The following is a 21,059-nucleotide window of genomic DNA, read 5'->3' on the forward strand; positions in this document are numbered from 1 at the left end:
TTGTTGAAAGACGATCCGGCAACAGAGAAAAGCGAGAAAGAGATAGCGCTATCCGCTTTGTTGAATGATAGACGAGGATAGCAATACCATTGATGATCAAACACTGCCATTATAACGTGGACCTCACTTTAAATGATTGAAGGGTCTAAGGACTTCTTAGTCCACTCGGCTAACGTGACCGGCTAACTAATCTAGGTTTCATACTCCTAGCAAATACATCGAAACTCAAGTGTAAAACATTATTAAACGTGAAATGGCTTCAGAAAAAGCTATGATTCAGTTATAAAATGAGCGTGACCTTCATCTTTTTCCAAGTACCATTGTTTATATTATCACTGTTGGCCAACTCGAGATAGCTTTGATATTAGACAATAATTTATTATTACAGAATCAGAAAGCTAGAGGGAATAGTAATTAAATACAGCAGTGATAATGTCAAAATTCACAGGCTTTATTTTACATAGCACTTGAAATAACTTACTTATAAAATTGTCAAGATGTTTTACTCCGTCTTATAAAACTAAATTTCAACACAGCGAATTGATAATAATAATTTAAAACTAGAGTAATTAATAAGAGTTCAATATTGAATAGTCATTCTTCTTAAAACAAAATTAATAATATTTCCATCAATCCTTCTCAGCTTCTTCAGTATTATCTCGTATCCTAATAACATTGTCTGCAAACAAAAAGAAAAGCTGAATAGCACAACAAATAAATTGAAAAGAATACAGCAATCTGGAAAGTAATAAAATATAAACAGTGAGTTATTGATAGTTAAAATATAAAATACGAGCAGGTAATACCCGTGGGTATGTTCAAAGGGTCTGTTCAAACAAAAATAGATTGAATATTGTTTTATAAAGCTTTAATATAATAAAGATTCCATGCTGATATTAAAAGTATTAAAACCCTGTAATAATTTACAAAAAAAATTGTTTGATTCGGCTATTCTCACGTAAACTTTGCATCACAAATTGAATGAATTTGTTTGAATTTTAAAAATTATAAATGATTAATAAAATATATGAATAGGCCTATAACCATCCTCGATGAATTAAGAATCTTAATTCAAAATTTCAAGTTAATCAGTTCAGACGTAATGATGCATGTCAAACATGTATTTCGTACAATATAAATTGTAGTCTACAATAGAGAGGCTCAAGTGAATAAAAAAAAACATTTTTTGTGAGTTGACGCCCACACGAGCTCCAGGCTTGTGCATGGGTGATGATGAGAGATGAGTGGACCTGGACCTACAGCTTTGGCTAGATTCCGAGAGACGCATTAATGGTTTTCAAAGCTCATAAAAGAACTATCAGATTCATATTTAGAAAGCCGCAAAAATTTGCTTGTCGATCTATCTTAAAACATCAAGAATCATGACAGGTCCCGCTCTCTATATTTATCACTTGGCTATCTTTGCCTACTAGTCACATGACAGTTGGACAACAGGCTCCCACATTCATAATCATTTCAATAGGTCAAGGAATGATTTAAGAATTGAGCATCACCGAACAAGATTTTACAAGCTGAGTACTGAGCATATGAGAAGGAAGATTTACAATACGTTGCCAATCCAGTTAAAAGGAGCGCAGTTACTTGACTTATTCAGAAAGAGGACCAAGGACTGACTTATTGATAAATGTCTATATCGCTGGCAAGCTATAGTGAGATGGAGCTTCTTTTTTGAGAATTGTTGACTGTATTTGTGTTTGAGAGCTTTGTATTTTCTATTTCTGTCTTTTTGCTCTTACAGGAAAATAACAAGAATGTTGAATGTTGCATAAAGATTATTAATGTATATTGTTCGCATTATGTTATCTGCAATTATTTATGTGTATACTGTATGCCAATTGTCAATGTCATTTCATAATAACCCATGACATGTATGAATGAATGAAACCATCAGCTAATGGACAACAAGTTGTGCCTAGTCAACACTAGGTGTGTACTGAATGATGAAATAATATAACAGTGTGAACAGCAAAAAAAATTGCACAAACTTACCACCCCTAACTCACCACACTCAATTTGCATTTACCTTGGATATTTGACTTGGGAGTCAAAGGTCGCACCAGACCCCCTTTAGCCTACATTCGTGACCGGATGATTTTTACTCAAAAACACATTTATAAATAATTAATTAGTAGTAAATTGAAAAGATATATTAATTAATAAATAATTAAGAGTAGACTTTAAACTCACCTGGCCTGGAAAATAGCCCAGAATGATTTGAGCTTATGTAACAGAGGAAATAGCGTTATGTGGCGATCCCATCTGAGTAAGCACTTTATCAAGCCATTGTAAAGGTCCGTGTAAGTGGATCTCAATCCAACATGGTGTGCTGCTCACATCTTGTCTGTGATATTCTGCACCCCAGCCTTTCACAAACGACATCCTAAAAAACAAACATCAAATGATAGATTACATAGTTATCTATTGAAAAATCATGCAAATGATGCTACCAGGTGCCTGGAGACATGCACTACTGCTAGTATTATTACAGAGGGAACACCCAACCTACCTTAATTTGGACAAACGTTTACTTGAATTATTCGACTGGATAGGGAATTGAGCCTGAAAAGGCTAGCATACCCTGATTGCTTTAAATACAATCATATTATTCATCTATATATAAATAATTTTGGTTCAATAACTGACTTTGGTATTAATATTCATAATACTTCACTTACAAATGAAATAATAATTTTGACGAATGGGAGAATATGAGCAAGTTGCAACGCAATAGTATACCTACATCATCTTCTCTTGAAGTATAATTTAATACATCCTAGAGTTTCACAGTGCACTTAATTTTATATTAGACTATATTAGCTATTGTTCTACTTGATGAACTTGTATTCATTTACTTGAACTTATTTTATTCATCTTAAAATTTTCAAATCAGTACGGAATCATATATTTTATAAGACCCACAAAAGAATCAATGTTCACGAGGGCATCACCCTCCTTATTAAAGAAGTTTTGGCATCTTAAACATGTTTTCAGATTAGAATCAGCAGAAAAATATAATCGCTGAATTTTATGTGAAATTCAACATGTTGAAATGTTCATATTTTGAAATTCATACAAAGCAATACAAAATTTTGAAATATATATTATGATGGATGGAAATAATGTAGAGTATGGATGTAATGGATGTACAATACAGAGTGCGGCATCATAATTTCATTTTTTCAAAACTTGATAAAACGCATTGTAAGAGTCAGAAGAGTTTTCGTTTTTTGAAAATGTTATTGTAAATATGTATTTTAAGTTTTGTTTCATCTAATTTTGGAGAATATCATGGAGGTGACGTTCCCCACTCTGGATACACGTAGAGTAACTATTTCTATTATATTTGGTATCACCCTTTCTAGCATTGTAGGCGTAATTTTGACGATTTTCACCTGCAGGTTGTTTTTAAAATCCTGGAGGTTCATCAGACAGTTCACATAGACACAGGATTTCAAAAAAAAACCTAACAGAAAAATGGGGGCAAATCAGGATATATGGGGCCATAGCAAATCGCCTCTAATTGAGATAAGGCATTCTGGGAACAGTCATTTTGTATGGATGAGAATAAAGGTCTTTGTAAAGACCTCTTCACAGAACGATCGGAAAGTCCAAGGCCTGACGCAAGTTTGCGTTCTGAACGCTTTGGAGATTACAAAATTGAAGCTCTCACAGTCTTGATGTTTTCACGTGATCAATGGGCCGACGAACTTCAGATCTTCGTTTTGTTGATCTAAACGTAGTAATCCACAAAACAACTGATTTCCGATCTAGTACACAGACAACGGGGCTGGATTAAGCCGGTTCAGAAAGGCTAACTGTGCTACAACCACTTAAGTTTTGTTGGGTTGGCCGGAGCTTAAGAATATTATGCCGCTTGAATTCAAATCCATAGCGAAAGCAGCTATTATTTAAATAATCAATAATTTGTTCTTTCCAAAGCAATATTTGGCATGTTCGTTACATTTGAACCTGGTTGTTAACTTTTTTTGTCCTCATACTTGAACTCATTTGAAGACTAACCTGATAGTGCACATCTTTGTCAGCTCATAGACAGCTTCGAATCCATTGATAACGCTCTGTGAGAGCAGTTGAGCGAACTCTTGATTGTTGAATATTTTTAAGGCGCAGCCTGAGGGTATCTTGCAGACGGTGCTCTGATGAAAGCCATGGTGGTGATTGCAGTTTCTCGATTGCACGAATACAGCCGAATCTGACAGACATTCTGCGTACACTTCGCCACCAACGTAGTATAAATGCACACCTGCAATAAACAACATGCATTTCATGTTAGACAAGCATTATACTATTTATTAATTCATCAATGGAATACACACATATTTTTAATATTATTATTTTTTAGCGTATAGCAGATACACAGCACATAATATAAAGCTCCTAATAAGTAGCAAATGTCTACATATACACTATAATACAAATTATCATACAATAATGATTGAAAATGAAAAAGAAGCTCCGCCCTTACTATTACATTCCCTACTTTAAGCCTAGTTTATACGATGCCAATTGGCGAGACAGTTGTCTTTGGACAATTGTCATCACGTGGTTGCGGATTTTCGGAGGCCAGGCCAGTTATACGAGAAGATGTTTATACGCGGCCAACTATTGGCACGTCAGTTGTCAGCTAAACATGTCCGAGTTCTCGTCATCTGTTGACGAACAGATGAACTGGCAAAACCAAGACAGCGCTACTGGCCTACACCGTTCACACGGCGCCAATTGTCACGACAACTGAGATTCCGAATGGTGGGAGGCTCGCTGGGCCCAATTGACTGTCCATAGTCTACTCCCGGAGACAGTTCAATTTCGGGCAAATTGTCGGGACAGTTGGCAAGACAAATGGCCTGAAGTGTTTATACGAAGACAATAATTTCATGTCAGTCAGTTGCCTCATGACTATTGTCTCACCAATTGACATCATATAAACTAGGTTTTAGATTAAAAATTAGACCAAAAAAGGTGATGTTTGTTCAGCACATTCAAACACTGAGGCCCCGTTGCACGAAAGCCTGTTAAATTTTCATCATGATCAAATGTCACGAGAACCTATCAGAGAAAGCGTATTTGAGAAGAAGGTTAGATTGGTTTTCGTGGCATTTAATTATGATTAAAATTTAAGAGGCTTTTGTGCAACCGGGACTGACATTTTCAATCCCAGAATAATGACAAGAAATTTAGAATGTTAATATAAGAACTCAATCAATCTCTAGTGATCAGTTGAAAGTTTCAGAAATATCAAATAAACTTTGAAAATGTTTAGTCATAATGTCATGGTAACACCGTTATCTATCTACCTTGATGTTAGCTGCTCGAGTTGGTGAAACGTATATAAGCAACAGAGAGGTGCCGGGTTCGATTCCCGGCCTGGGCGCCATTTTTGGATAGTTTCATTATTGTAATTTTCTTCTGCTATTTAGTTCTTCGTCAATATTTGCAGTAGCAGAAGTCCTTAGTTATTTTTATATAGCTTTCATTTGATATAATTTATTATTATAAAGTAATTTAGTATAGATTTAGTAAAAAGTGCGACCGAAAGACTCCGTACAAAAATTCAACTAACATACCCTATTCAATAATAGTAATATTTGAGTTCATTAAGTTTATTTCCCACTACTTCTTTATTTTTCTACATATTGGATAACGTATATTATGTAAGTATTCGATTTGGTAATTGTTCACGTCCAGGACAGATGAGTTTACATTACATAAATAAACATTTAGAGCATCCTAAACAATTTGAACAAATAATTATGACGCTTATCATCATCATCTCTATTCACACAGCCACCTGATATGTGTAAATATATATCCTCCACTTGGACGATTTGCAATCTTGAGTAGGATCCAAGACGGAATGAAGCTATTTCTATTTGCTTCTTACTGTGTATAATGAATGAGTGAGTGAATGAATTGGGTCTAAATGATACTTTTAATAAACATTTTTTTTTTTGAAAAATACCAATCATAGAAGTAATAAAAAATATTGTATTTTAATATTAAAATAAGGTAATAAAAACGTTCTGTTTTTAAAGGTACACTAGTAGAATAATATTCAATCACCTTTGCCTATGTGTCGTCTAGTGTTTTCTATAGTGGAGTTACGATTCACATTGGAGATCTGGCCAAGACAGAAGCGATTCTGATTGTTACTCGGGTTCGTGAATCCATCAACAATAACAGAATGGTTCTGGCAATTGTATATTTCACCCACTCGACAATTCAACTCGTAGTACGCGATGCTGGCCCAATACAGAGGTTCCTGCAAGAAAAATTTATTATCTTGGTAATAAGATTGATACAACATAATTACATTTTAGAAAATTACGAATTACAACATAATTATTACAAATGTAATTGATTAAAATCAAAAGAGGAACTATAATCACCTAAAGAGAAAACTCAAAAGTATTGTTCCAGACAGTTTAAAATTCGTTTCTAAAGGGTTGGGCAGGGATGTATGGATGATTTGAAATGATAGTTACACACTCATTTTCAAACGGAACTAGAATTTTATTTTAGTGTGTACCTTGGATGTTGCCATTTTAAAAATTGAAGAGGAAAAATTGAAACATTGATTATGTACGAAAAATAAAATCCTTTAAATGCTGTCCGTTTTTGTCCATAAACCCCTGTAGACGTTGTGAGAAGTTGTTCATACTCCTCTGAAGCATTGCTTGTGGTACCACTCGAATTTCTTATGTTATTGTTTCACTCAGGGCTTCAAGGGTTCGTGGTTTGTTCATGTACTCGTATACACATGCTTTTAGGTAGGAGAGACTAGTTTGCGCTGCTCACGCCATCAATAACGACTTTAAATAAGATAATACACTATTTTAAATCATATTATTCATGGAATCAGAACACTGAGTTGAAATCTAGAGTAACCTTCTCACCTGATATGAAACTTGAGCAACTTCTCCGGTGTCCATTGCCATATTTTCCAAGGGTGACTTCTCGTCTGGTGGACTATAGGCAGGTGGCGGAGTTTCTGCAAAAAAAAGATAACTGTTACGAACGTCTTCTTCTCATTTAAAGTTAAATCACAATCAATCCCATAAGAGCTGCCTTATCGCAATGGATTTTCAATAAAACGGAATTCTACTATAGTATAAATTATTAAAAAACTCATGGTGTCCTCTGTCACAGAGATGGAAGTGCTAGGATAACCCAACCTATGCCGATGACACATCTTCTATTATTAGATTAGTTTGAGAGGAAGAGCTACTAAATATTGAGAGATGGCCTGTCAATGAATAATAAAAGTAAGACTAAGTTCATTACTATCGCAACACCTCCCCCACCACACTTTGCAATTTTGCAGTCAGAAACTATATTAAGTTGGTGGGACGATGTAAGGTTACCCCTCCCCAGCAGAGCGTTGGTGTCGATGTGAGGTTACCCCTCCCCAGCAGAGCGTTGGTGTCGATGTGAGGTTACCCCTCCCCAGCAGAGCGTTGGTGTCGATGTGAGGTTACCCCTCCCCAGCAGAGCGTTGGTGTCGATGTGAGGTTACCCCTGCCCCAGCAGAGCGTTGGTGTCGATGTGAGGTTACCCCTCCCCAGCAGAGCGTTGGTGTCGATGTGAGGTTACCCCTCCCCAGCAGAGCGTTGGTGTCGATGTGAGGTTACCCCTCCCCAGCAGAGCGTTGGTGTCGATGTGCCCCAGCAGAGCGTTGGTGTCGATGTGAGGTTACCCCTGCTCCAGCAGAGCGTTGGTGTCGATGTGCCCCAGCAGAGCGTTGGTGTCGATGTGAGGTTACCCCTCCCCAGCAGAGCGTTGGTGTCGATGTGAGGTTACCCCTGCCCCAGCAGAGCTTTGGTGTCGATTTGAGGTTACCCCTGCCCCAGCAGAGCGTTGGTGTCGATGTGAGGTTACCCCTCCCCAGCAGAGCGTGGTGTCGATGTGCCCCAGCAGAGCGTTGGTGTCGATGTGAGGTTACCCCTCCCCAGCAGAGAGTTGGTGTCGATGTGCCCCAGCAGAGCGTTGGTGTCGATGTGAGGTTACCCCTGCTCCAGCAGAGCGTTGGTGTCGATGTGAGGTTACCCCTGCCCCAGCAGAGCGTTGGTGTCGATGTGAGGTTACCCCTCCCCAGCAGAGCGTTGGTGTCGATGTGAGGTTATCTTGGTAATAAGATTGATACAACATAATTACATTGAGAAAATTACGAATTACAACATAATTATTACAAATGTAATTGATTAAAATCAAAAGAGGAACTATAATCACCTAAAGAGAAAACTCAAAAGTATTGTTCCAGACAGTTTAAAATTCGTTTCTAAAGGGTTGGGCAGGGATGTATGGATGATTTGAAATGATAGTACACACTCATTTTCAAACGGAACTAGAATTTTATTTTAGTGTGTACTTGGATGTTGCCATTTTAAAAATTGAAGAGGAAAAATTGAAACATTGATTATGTACGAAAAATAAAATCCTTTAAATGCTGTCCGTTTTTGTCCATAAACCCCTGTAGACGTTGTGAGAAGTTGTTCATACTCCTCTGAAGCATTGCTTGTGGTACCACTCGAATTTCTTATGTTATTGTTTCACTCAGGGCTTCAAGGGTTCGTGGTTTGTTCATGTACTCGTATACACATGCTTTTAGGTAGGAGAGACTAGTTTGCGCTGCTCACGCCATCAATAACGACTTTAAATAAGATAATACACTATTTTAAATCATATTATTCATGGAATCAGAACACTGAGTTGAAATCTAGAGTAACCTTCTCACCTGATATGAAACTTGAGCAACTTCTCCGGTGTCCATTGCCATATTTTCCAAGGGTGACTTCTCGTCTGGTGGACTATAGGCAGGTGGCGGAGTTTCTGCAAAAAAAAGATAACTGTTACGAACGTCTTCTTCTCATTTAAAGTTAAATCACAATCAATCCCATAAGAGCTGCCTTATCGCAATGGATTTTCAATAAAACGGAATTCTACTATAGTATAAATTATTAAAAAACTCATGGTGTCCTCTGTCACAGAGATGGAAGTGCTAGGATAGCCCAACCTAAGCCGATGACACATCTTCTATTATCACTAATTCAAGTTTGAGAGGAAGAGCTACTAAATATTGAGGGATGGCCCGTCTATGAATAATAAAAGTGAGACTAAGTTCATTACTTTCGAAACATCTTCCCCCCCCCATCACACTTTGCAATTTTGCAGTCAGAAACTTTAATAAGTTGGTTGGTCGATGTAAGGTTACCCCTCCCCAGCAGAGCGTTGGTGTCGATGTGAGGTTACCCCTGCCCCAGCAGAGCGTTGGTGTCGATGTGAGGTTACCCCTGCCCCAGCAGAGCGTTGGTGTCGATGTGAGGTTACCCCTGCCCCAGCAGAGCGTTGGTCGATGTGAGGTTACCCCTGCCCCAGCAGAGCGTTGGTCGATGTGAGGCTACCCCAGCAGAGCGTTGGTGTCGATGTGAGGTTACCCCTGCTCCAGCAGAGCGTTGGTCGATGTGAGGTTACCCCTGCCCCAGCAGAGCGTTGGTGTCGATGTGAGGTTACCCCTCCCCAGCAGAGCGTTGGTGTCGATGTGAGGTTACCCCTGCCCCAGCAGAGCGTTGGTCGATGTGAGGTTACCCCTGCCCCAGCAGAGCGTTGGTGTCGATGTGAGGTTACCCCTCCCCAGCAGAGCGTTGGTGTCGATGTGAGGTTACCCCTGCCCCAGCAGAGCGTTGGTGTCGATGTGAGGTTACCCCTCCCCAGCAGAGCGTTGGTGTCGATGTGAGTTACCCCTGCCCCAGCAGCGCGTTGATGTCGATGTGAGGTTACCCCTGCCCCAGCAGAGCGTTGGTGTCGATGTGAGGTTACCCCTCCCCAGCAGAGCGTTGGTGTCGATGTGAGGTTACCCCTCCCCAGCAGAGAGTTGGTGTCGATGTGCCCCAGCAGAGCGTTGGTGTCGATGTGAGGTTACCCCTGCTCCAGCAGAGCGTTGGTCGATGTGAGGTTACCCCTCCCCAGCAGAGCGTTGGTGTCGATGTGAGGTTACCCCTCCCCAGCAGAGCGTTGGTGTCGATGTGAGGTTACCCCTGCCCCAGCAGAGCGTTGATGTCGATGTGAGGTTACCCCTGCCCCAGCAGAGCGTTGGTGTCGATGTGAGGTTACCCCTCCCCAGCAGAGCGTTGGTGTCGATGTGAGGTTACCCCTCCCCAGCAGAGAGTTGGTGTCGATGTGCCCCAGCAGAGCGTTGGTGTCGATGTGAGGTTACCCCTGCTCCAGCAGAGTGTTGGTGTCGATGTGCCCCAGCAGAGCGTTGGTGTCGATGTGAGGTTACCCCTCCCCAGCAGAGAGTTGGTGTCGATGTGCCCCAGCAGAGCGTTGGTGTCGATGTGAGGTTACCCCTGTCCCAGCAGAGCGTTGGTGTCGATGTGAGGTTACCCCTGCCCCAGCAGAGCGTTGGTGTCGATGTGAGGTTACCCCTCCCCAGCAGAGCGTTGGTGTCGATGTGAGGTTACCCCTGCCCCAGCAGAGCGTTGGTGTCGATGTGAGGTTACCCCTGTCCCAGCAGAGCGTTGCTGTTCATCTTCTAGGAGTGACTCTGGATTGGATTGGTCAGTACACAACATTTGCTCCACGGTTAACTTATAACAGGGATTAGATCCCTTAATCTTATTAAGATTTAACAGGGCTATTTTCTCTCTGCGTGTGCTCAAAACACATTCAACTTCAAAGCCCCAGTGGTGGTATATTACGGTTATCTTTTTTCTCTCCTCAAATATGGCATAGCCATATGGGGAAGATTTAAATTCTTCAACCGGGTTGAAGAAATGAGACGGAGCCGCCGAAAACAATGGGTAGACAGGTAGAAGTTCTAGAGACCCTTCAATGGTCACCTATTGTTATTGAATTTCGACATTTTCGTGCTCTATTGTTAAGGTTTCCACTCCGAGCAATATATTGGTCGACCAGTGTAGTTACGACTTGAAGGCATTTTCAGCTGTAAACCAGTGGTAGCCTACAGTGATTGGATAAGCACACACATAACTATCGATGACAAGTACAAATTTAGTCAAACGTATGTTGTGTGTAAAGCCCACATCGATTTTTGAACGCACATTTATTTGCCGTCCTTATAAATTCTACGAGATTGAATGTGACTTAACAATCACATGATACACGTCATATTTTTGCCAAGTTGTGTTCTATCTAATAGAATTCAATCTAATTGAAAGGACGCCAAAAAATCGTACATTCAATAAGTATCGATTTCCGTCCTTATAAATTCTATGAGATTGCATGTGACTTGACAATCACATGATACACGTCATATTTTTGCCAAGTTGTGTTCTATCTAATAGAATTCAATCTAATTGAAAGGACGCCAAAAAATCGTACGTTCATTAAGTATCGAATTTACATACAATTCAAATTAGTCTGTATACAGCTTGTGAGCAAGTTGAGTTTCATCAAATGAACCATTGGAAATAATAAAATAATCACAAGTACTTGATCACTAATTTACATTCTATAATTGCAGAAAATACAAGTAACAGATGTTTAGGATGCAATTATAAATTGGATTGGACCTAAGCAAATAGTGTTAACGGTAGTAACTATTCAAGGTCTATAAAAACCTTGTATTATTTTAGGTCTTATAACTATTAAACAATTCGAGTCGCCTTCTGTCGCAAAGATGGAATTGTTGGAATACCTGACAACCCGCTGCCCGAGTAGGGAGGACTCTGTGCATTGGCGTTGGAGGCGCGACTGCTGCCCGGACTGGGGATGCTGGAGATGGGCGAGGCCGGGTTGGCGAATCCACTCGTCGAGTAGGACACGTTGTGCGGCATGCTTGGCTCGGGCATCTGCTGGAAGGCCAACATCGAGTGCCCGGGAGCGAACTCGCTGTGTCTCGGAACAAGCACTGGTGGCAGCACTGCAACAACAACCATCCAACATTCAAAACTGTCCATATTCTTAGAGAATGAGCCGTGATAGATTAGATTGGAGTTCTTCATTTATGTATGTTACAATACTGGGTGATTCAAAAACAACTTTGAAAATTCATATAAATCTTTTTAAACAAGTTAGGTACAGAGCTAGTTTTGTTGTTGTTTTAAAGGAAAATACTTCAAGTTTTTTTACCTTAAACTAAAGATGTTCTATGTGAATTCCTTTGGTTATCCTGCAGACATCCCATCGATAGACGATTTCTTCCCAGACTCGCACTAGAATTTCAGGTGAAACTTGCTCAACAGCAGCTCAAATCCTTGCTCTAAGTTCCGGTAGAGTGGCTGGCAAACGAGGTACGTACACCATATCTTTTATGAAACCCCACAATAAAAAATCCAGCGGTTTAAGGTCTGAGGAGCGAGGGGGCCATGCAATTGGCGCATTACGGCCAATCCACTGATTTGGAAAGCGGTCATTGAGAAAATTCCGGACGTCAGTCAGATAGTGTGATGGTGCGCCATCTTGAATTTCGTTCTCGGTCATCCTCATCGCTCATCGATCTGTGGTATTAAAAAGTTTTGCAACATAGCAAGGTACACTATGCCGTTTTTCAAACCAAAACACACATCTAGCACGCTCGGGTCCAGTGAAGGCAGCCATCTTTGACGTAACTACGCGAGTTAAAACTTGGAGTGTTTTCCTTTAAAACAACACCAAAACTAGCTCTGTACCTTGTTTAATAAGATTTATATGAATTTTCAAAGTTGTAAAGTACTTTTTGAATCACCCGGTATAAATTGGCTTATATACTAATATTTACATTGGATGACAGTATTGCTAATTTTTAAACGAATTTTACAAAGTATAAAAAATAACTAATGAGATTGATAAGATTGAATGCAATTTGAATCACGATACTATAATATTGTGATTAAATAAAATTAAAACTACAAATAAAAACTAAAATAATTTATAATAATGCTGTACATTATTTATAATAATAATTTTAAAACTAAAATTAAAACTACATAAATTGGCGGAGTTTCAATAAATAATAGTCGATTCTCTGAAAAGGATATAGAATAATATCCTTCCCATTAACACGACCAGGATGTGGGGGAATTGATTGGACAATTTATAAGCAACATATTCATACACTGACAAAGTGAGCTATCAAACATTTATTGATCTTTAATTATCTTCAAAAGCGTTCATACTCTTAAGCAGAATAAACTGTAATAGATTGATCAGTTATAAAAATCAAATGGAATGAAAATAGTAGCCAACCTTTTTCGAAAAACAACACTTTAAATCCAGGGAACAGATTGAGATACTAGGGTAGAGATGGAAGGTTATGAATCTAGGAAACAGATAAGGACACTAGGGTAGCCTGCTCTTCTTTTAAGAACAATAAACTTCTTTAAACCATTAAAATTATTCAACAATTGATAAAAAGCACTAGGTTATATATTTCACGACTTCTTGAGGTGCAGATTCAAAATCTTTTATATTATTCAATATCAAATTCATTTTGGATCTGCACCTCAAGATGGGATAAGTCGTGAAATATAATATATAAGTTCGTACTTTAAATTGAATTTTAAATAATTAAAAGATATTTTCTGTTTATAAAAGAAGTGTAGTGTTTTTTTCGAAAAAGGGTTCTATTTTCATTTAAATTAATTTTACTAAAAGTAGCCCTTGTTATTCATAGTAATCGACTAATCATTTATTATCTTCAAAAAGTGTGCATATTAATGAGCCATCGAAAATTGATAGGGATACTATATTTATTAATCTAATATTCATCAATACAATTACAAATCATAAAATATATATGACTGGTCGAGATCAATAGGCCTAGCCCAAAACTTCTACACCCAAATTTCATGAATAGTAAGTAAACTTTCCAAAAGCTAGGTTATATTTTGACTTCCAAGAACTTAAGTCCAAGTCCAATATTATAATGTCCAAAATATGAAGAAGCTAGAAATTTTAAATTTGGAAATAAGAACTAGTGACTGAGAAATTGATATTAAACTTGAATCATGCAATGCAGTACCTGCGAAATGTACAATTGACTCTGTTGAAATAAAATAAAAAATCATAAAGTAACTTTTCTAAGATTTCATGTTTTTACTATACAGTATATCCATTTTGACGACGAATAAATAGAATATTTCATCATTAATGAATAATAGAATATTATTCTTATTAATAATAGAATATTAATAATGTTCAAGCGTGATATGCTCTTCAAGAAATAGAAACAAACAAACTCAAATATTAATAGGATTGAATATAATAGATATAGAAATTGGTTGAATTTGAAAATAAAGAAAGAAAAACAATTCTATTTCAAGCGTAGATTCGAAGGTTATGGGAGTAATATGAGAAAAATATGGGGATTTGTTAATGGACTGTTGGGAACCGTTAGGAGTAAGTCGATAGAAAATATAATTATGAAGCATATGTCTCATATAAAAACACAAGATATAGCAAATGAGTTCGCTCAGAGTTTCTATTTTAATGTTCAAGATAGTATTCATTCTTGCGGATTTAAGTTTTCGTTAGGTGATGTAGAAGATTTCTCTATCAATTGTAGTTTCTATTTACCTTTAGTATCAGCACAATTTGTGAGTAGAGAACTGGCAAAAATTTATAGAAATAAATCACCTGGTTTTGATAATATAAGGTTAAAAGATGAATATATTGTTCTTGAAGGATGGCATGGTTTCATTTTTACAATTGCTTATAAATAAAACTATCAAATCCAAAAGTATACCTGACCTTATGAAAGTTTCTGTTGTCCGACCCATCCATAAAAATGGTGAATTCTCTAATTTCAAGAATTGTAGGCAAATTGCCATATTAGCAATTTTTGAAAAAAAATTCGAAAAATATATTGCCGAGAGGATGAATTATTTATTCCTGCATAAGCATAATATCATCAATGTTTTTCAATATGGTTTTATGAAAGGGTTAGGTACAAATAAATTGTTGTAAAATTTTTCTAATTATATATATGGTAACTTGAAGGATAATGTTCATAACCTTTGTCTTTTTATAGATTTTTCAAAAGCATTCGACACTATAGATCATAAAATTTTATTACAAAAGCTATCTAGTGTTGATATAAGAGGACCTGTACTCAGGTTATTTGAAAGTTATTTGGAGAATAGAAAATTTGTTGTTAAAATTAGGATCTATTCAAGTCAAGAGAAGACTTCAAATGTGGGAGTGCCTTAAGGATCAGTCCTGGGACCTTTGCTGTTTTTACTTCACACAAATGACTTACCTAGATATTATTTGATTCACTGTAAGATTTTTATGTTTGCAGATGATATTTTGTTGATTTCCTCTCATAAATCGTTAGATGTGGCCGAAATCCGGTTACAAAATGATACCAATACTCTAGCTAAATGGTCTCATAATAATTGTCTAAATATAAATTTTACCAAAACCAAGGTGCTACATTATAACCTCATCCTACATGAAAAGAATTAGGGAACCCAAAATTGAGCACCATTGCTGTGAATGTTTCCAACTGCAGGAACAAGATATTTTCACATGTAAGAGATTGTCAGTTTATATCGAATTGTATAAATTATAAGTATTTAGTAGTAACAGTTGACAGTCATTTTCGTTGGGATATCCATATAAAAAATGTTTGTAATAGACTCAAACAGTTATTGGCTAAAATGTATTATATTAAAGATTTAATACCCAATAAAGTGAAGAGGATGATGTATATAGCCTTGGGAGAGTCTGTTATGAGATATGGATTGCAAGGTTGGGGATTTGCTAGCAATGTTTATCTTAGGAGAATATCTTCGGTACAGAGGAAGATTTTACGTTTGGTCAGCAATTCTCAGGGAGATATTTCATATGAGAACCTTTTGAATAGACGCAAGGTTTTGAATATAAAAGGTATATTTCTGTTTACTTTGATTTTAGAAAATTACTTCTGCAAAAAATATTTAGTTATGAAAGTTAATCGATATGATTTAAGGAATGAGAGGTATGTTGTACCATTTACTTCGAATAATTTAGCCAGAAACACCTTAATCTACATTGTACCAAGAACTTTCAATGATTTACTCGATAATTGTGCTGAGTTTGTTAATATGCGCCTGTTGAAAAGAAATTTAAAGATTTGGTTGAATAATTACACTTTAGATGTAACATAATGTAACTCATTATTAATGTATTGTATTGTTGTAATTCATTCTGTTCTATTTTTTGTATGTAAGTTCAGGTTGACTATATATTATAACACTCTTTAGATTTTTGAGAGCTGAGCCAACAATTAATCAATTAATATCATAATTTTAACTGTTGAGTAAATTTAACAGTGTAATAAACTGTTAAGTAGATTCAACTGTTAAGTAAAAATAAAGTTCACTGATATATGTATATTTATATTTGAATTTACATGTTTTGCATATGGTACCTTGTCAAGCAACCTCTTTGAGGTTCGCTTAAGGTAGCTTATTTATTCAATAAACGTTTTTCTATTCTATTCTATTAATTAATATTAGGCTATTCATTAATTGAATATTTCATTCAATTGGAAAATGGCTACAAATAGTCAAAACATGTTTTATTTATTCATCCATTTACGAAAGCATGGAAGAAAAAACAATTTCTATCACAAATTGCTTCTATAACAAAATAATTACATAATGCAAATAATTAAATAATGTTGGGAATTGATAAAATATTATAGAAGGTGTAGTTGGTTATTTCCATTTGATTTCAATAATATTGTAGTAGCCCGGTAGAAGAAAAAGTGTACAGGGCAGTCTTTGGTTTGCAAAATGAAATCTGTAAAATGAGTCTGAGGAATTGATAATGATCAAATTAATATAAAATATTAATCCAAAATTAAATTCGAAATTAATACTTAATATATCCAATACCACTTCATCAAGTATTTTTCTACTTTCTACTATTGCCATTATACTTAGAAATTGCACTAAATGGCATGAAGTGACAACGTGAATAGTAATCTTGGATAACTACAAATATCGCAACCTGATTGGTTGACTTACCAGGAGTTTCAACACGCTTGTAATGGTATGGATTGATGCAGACTTCCTTCTGTTTGGCTGAGAACGGATACTGACACATGTCCAACGGCTTCAGCTCGTGATGCGACTGCAGGTCAGGCCAACGCCAAACCCTGCAGTAGATCACATGTGGAAGACCTTTCCGATGGGAAACCTGCAAAAAGCGTTATATGTAACACATGCATACACACAATACATCATCACTTTCAGAAATTACAATGAAGCTTGAAAAAACTATCTGGATATCTTTCAATCACAACTATAGATAGCATGACCAAAATCATGATTCTACTTGTAATGCCGCATTCACACTTTCGCCCAATTTCTACAAATGACGACGAGCGCCAGAGTGTGGATAGGTAGTTTGTCAGCGCTCGCCTTCATTGGCCTTCGTTGGTCATCGCTCCGATTTTTGTCGAGCGAAGACCAGCCCAGAGTAAGGCCAGTCAAAGCGAGCGCTGGCAAACCACCCATCCACACTCTTGTCAACCAATGAGTGCTATTTCCAGTTTTGTCGTCTTCTCTGCTGTTTTTCTGAGTAATTGAGTTTCTACTTGCTATGGGCCTAATTGTTATTCATTTAATTTATTGTTTTTTTATAGTGTTCCTTTTAGTTAATATTTTCAGTTCCCATCATTGATATACGCTCGCTACCACTGGCCTTGATGAGGCACTGGTCAATTCACAACAGGTTTCAATGGATCTTTCAAGATTTTGTTTACGATCATACATGATATGACATGCACTTGCACATACACGCACCCAATGTGATCATACCCTATTCTTACAGATTATAAATTGATGAATTAATGGAAATGAAATAATACCTGAAGACGTCCATCGAGGCTCCTCGGTATTGTAACACATTTGCTGGGCTGACCGGGGCAACTCAACGCCTTTTCTAGCTCTTCAATTGCGCCTTTCTGCTTCTTCAGCTTTTTTACAAGAATGTCGACTGCCTTTTCAGCCCATTTTTCTTCCTCATCACCTTGTTTCCAGCCTAGCAGTTTCTTGACAGCTGGACTAGTAAAAGTGAAAAGACTGTTGAAAGAAAAAAGATTGTTTCCACCAGAACTGGAAGAGTCGGTTTCAACCCCATCCATTTTTGAATTGTATTACTGTCCTCACAAATAAGAAATTCTGAAAAAAAGCAAAGACTATTATTAGAGAAAAGAAGTAGAATAGTATCAGAATAGTTGATTACAATCAATCTCAGATTTTTAATTTACCTTTATATAGTCCACCTTAACTGTAGGCCTATATATATTGATTTTATTCTCGAAGAATAGTTATTGAATTAATTTAATTTTAACTCCTGTGATGAATATGAAATAATAAAGTTATTATAAAAACCATATAACCCTGCATTATAGAAACAAATCTCCTGCTCCAATAATAAAGGAAATGGCCTGTTTTATGATATGACAATGAATAAGAAAAGGTTCAATCAAATTCGGCTTACTCTTTTGTTATTGACACCTCAATAATTCAACAATTATAGTGAAGTTATCTAGTGGGTTTTCAAAATGCAAACCATAAATTTCACTAATTTTGGTTGAGGGTGATATGAATTTGGGTGTGAGTGATGATTTGAATGATAGTCCAGTCAAATAGTCATTTTTCATGAAACAGCCCCGAAAGAGTTTTCTCGTCGGTTTTATTTGTGTTTGCGATGAATTAGAAATTTCTCTTATGATGCGATATTTTGAACCGCCTTGGCGAGCTAAGAAGAATGAGCTGTAGTACAAGAAGATCCGATCTTTGTTTCAAAAGTTATGAATGATAGAAATTTTTATCCTTGAGTTGTCCTTAGGCGCCTCCCTACTACGAAATCCTAAATTTAAGTCCATCTAACGCGTGATTGTGATAGAGCAAAGCCCTTGTATACTAATATGATCCAAAATATTGATTTGGTTGGTTAGAAAGGCCTTGAAAAGTTATTAAAATGGAAAATTTGTATTTTGGCTGCAGGACATAGTTTTCTACTTTTGCTAGTAGGCCCTATTCCCCCACCCCCGTATACTAAATTTCAAAATCTCTTATTAATCTTGTTCAGAATTAACTGTTCTGTCTCTTGATATGTGATTTTTCATCATTAGGCCTACTTAATAGGCTAATACTCCAAGTAGGTAGTGAGTTTCCAGGATTTAATTTTTTCGAGAATACGCCTTTTTAAAAATTTGTGGATCCAAAACCAGAAGTCGTGAGTCCTGTGCGACCTCTCAATTTATTGGAAATTGTATTCTCTTCAATTTTGTGAAAAATGTTTTATCTTGAAACACCCAAGTGTTTACCATAAAATGGAAAAATCTGTAAGTCCAAAAATTAGAGTGTTTTAGGGGTGAAGTCGCTCTCTCTGACTGTCAGCAAATTTTAGATTCAAATTCAGCGCCCTAAAATAAATTGGCTATAACTTAAAACTAACAAAAAAAATCTTTCGGGCAGTTTCCTGGAAATGACCATTTGACTAGACTATATGATGAGAATTAGATGAATGGGCAATATCAAGTCCGGTATTACCATAGTAGCCATTGGGAAGGATTTTAAAGCATAGGTAGGCCTACATAAGTATTCATACGGTGAAAGTAGGATGCAATAATCTCGCATCTGGTAGTCAAGCCTACATCGGTTGTTATAACCAATATTTTTTATCATGTACGGTAGGTTTGAACCCAAATTACTGAGTAGAATTGAGTAACAGAACCGCAAACCCTCGAAAGTCAAAAAGTTATGTTTCAACTAGGTTATCTGCAGATGTGAATTGCTCGGTACATGACAAACTGCACAAAAACTAGTTAAAAACACAAATTAATGTATAAACAGCAACAAATCAAAAGTGTAAGAAAAGTAAGATAATATTTATATTTATAGATAATGAATTTCTGACTGATATTGTACAAGCTGATTTCATTATATAAAACCTGTGATTCCAGAACACATAAATACTGACAGATTAAATTATTTACATAATATATTATTACATAAATAAATCTACTGTAGGTAGCAAAAAAACTCATCAAATGAGTTAAGCCTATGGATCAATAGAAATATGAATGTTTCCTTGAAACATTTCAACCTTGAATGCAATCTAATTTTAATAAACTTAATGCAACTCAATATTTACCTTTCAATTAACAAGTTGAGATCAAACACGGCATCTGTAATCATTGAAGACAGAAATAGGCCTTTTATTTTGAAAGATTTTGCACTTATACATAGTAAACTGTTAGTTAAATCATAAAAATAACAAAATATGAGCTATAGTACACAATTCTTGGAATCTCAGTTTGTCTTCGGACGGAGAACTAGAAGTCCAGATTTTATTTACAAACACTGTTATCTCTTAACTAAGAATACAGTAACAGGCAAGCCACAACGTCACAGATTTAATAAAACTAACAAAAAATAGACTAAAATAAATAAATTTACAACATAAATACACTAGAAAATCAACACAAATTTATTGTAAAGTCTGAATTGAATGAAGAACGAAAACGGAAACAAGGAATTTAGCTGCAGTGGTGGGGGTTAAGGTATATCTCAACACAATGGAAGACGACAGACATATGGAGCCAGAAGCTAGCGCCAGGCCAATGTTTTTCTCTCAACAAGTGGAGAAGGCAAGTGGAAATGCACTGTCTATAGAATCAAGAATGAAAGGACAAGGGAAGGAAAGTTGTGAGGTGAGAAGTGGAAGTGAAACGAAATGGTTAAAGGATGCTAATTTCATAGAGTGGCTATAAAACCAGTTATAGAGCCCAACAAACCACTAGACTGTCTTAATAAAATGTTTTTGGATTAGTTAAAATTGCTGCAATAGAGAGTATCCATTCATCAGTTGTTGGAAAATTAAACTTTAAGTGTAAATTAATGATTTTTTCTGTTAAATGACTTGAAGACGAGGCTATTTCATCACATTTCACAGTATTATGGCAGAAATTTGAAATTGAGGTTTATTATAGTAAAAGTGAAAATTCAAAGTACCAGTGAGGTACAATAAAATGTTACAATGACTGTATTTGATTGACATTGGTGTTTCTGTCCTTGCCTATA

General features: G+C 36.5%; 1 protein-coding gene across 1 annotated transcript; it reads right to left on the reverse strand.

Annotated features, from left to right (window-relative positions):
* Positions 1-430: 430 nt before the first annotated feature.
* Positions 431-20,865, reverse strand: LOC111045788 (protein mothers against dpp). The gene is made up of 9 exons (XM_022331252.2): positions 20,131-20,865; positions 17,834-18,146; positions 16,989-17,160; positions 11,693-11,917; positions 8,771-8,865; positions 6,100-6,298; positions 4,042-4,282; positions 2,209-2,401; positions 431-679 (listed from the first exon to the last, which is right to left on the reverse strand). The coding sequence occupies exons 2-8, from the start codon at positions 18,107-18,109 to the stop codon at positions 2,242-2,244; spliced, it is 1,368 nt and encodes a 455-aa protein (XP_022186944.1). The 5' UTR covers positions 18,110-18,146; positions 20,131-20,865; the 3' UTR covers positions 431-679; positions 2,209-2,241.
* Positions 20,866-21,059: the final 194 nt, after the last annotated feature.

The sequence above is a fragment of the Nilaparvata lugens genome, chromosome 4 (assembly GCF_014356525.2).
Source record: "Nilaparvata lugens isolate BPH chromosome 4, ASM1435652v1, whole genome shotgun sequence".
Classification (NCBI taxonomy): Eukaryota; Metazoa; Arthropoda; class Insecta; order Hemiptera; family Delphacidae; genus Nilaparvata; species Nilaparvata lugens.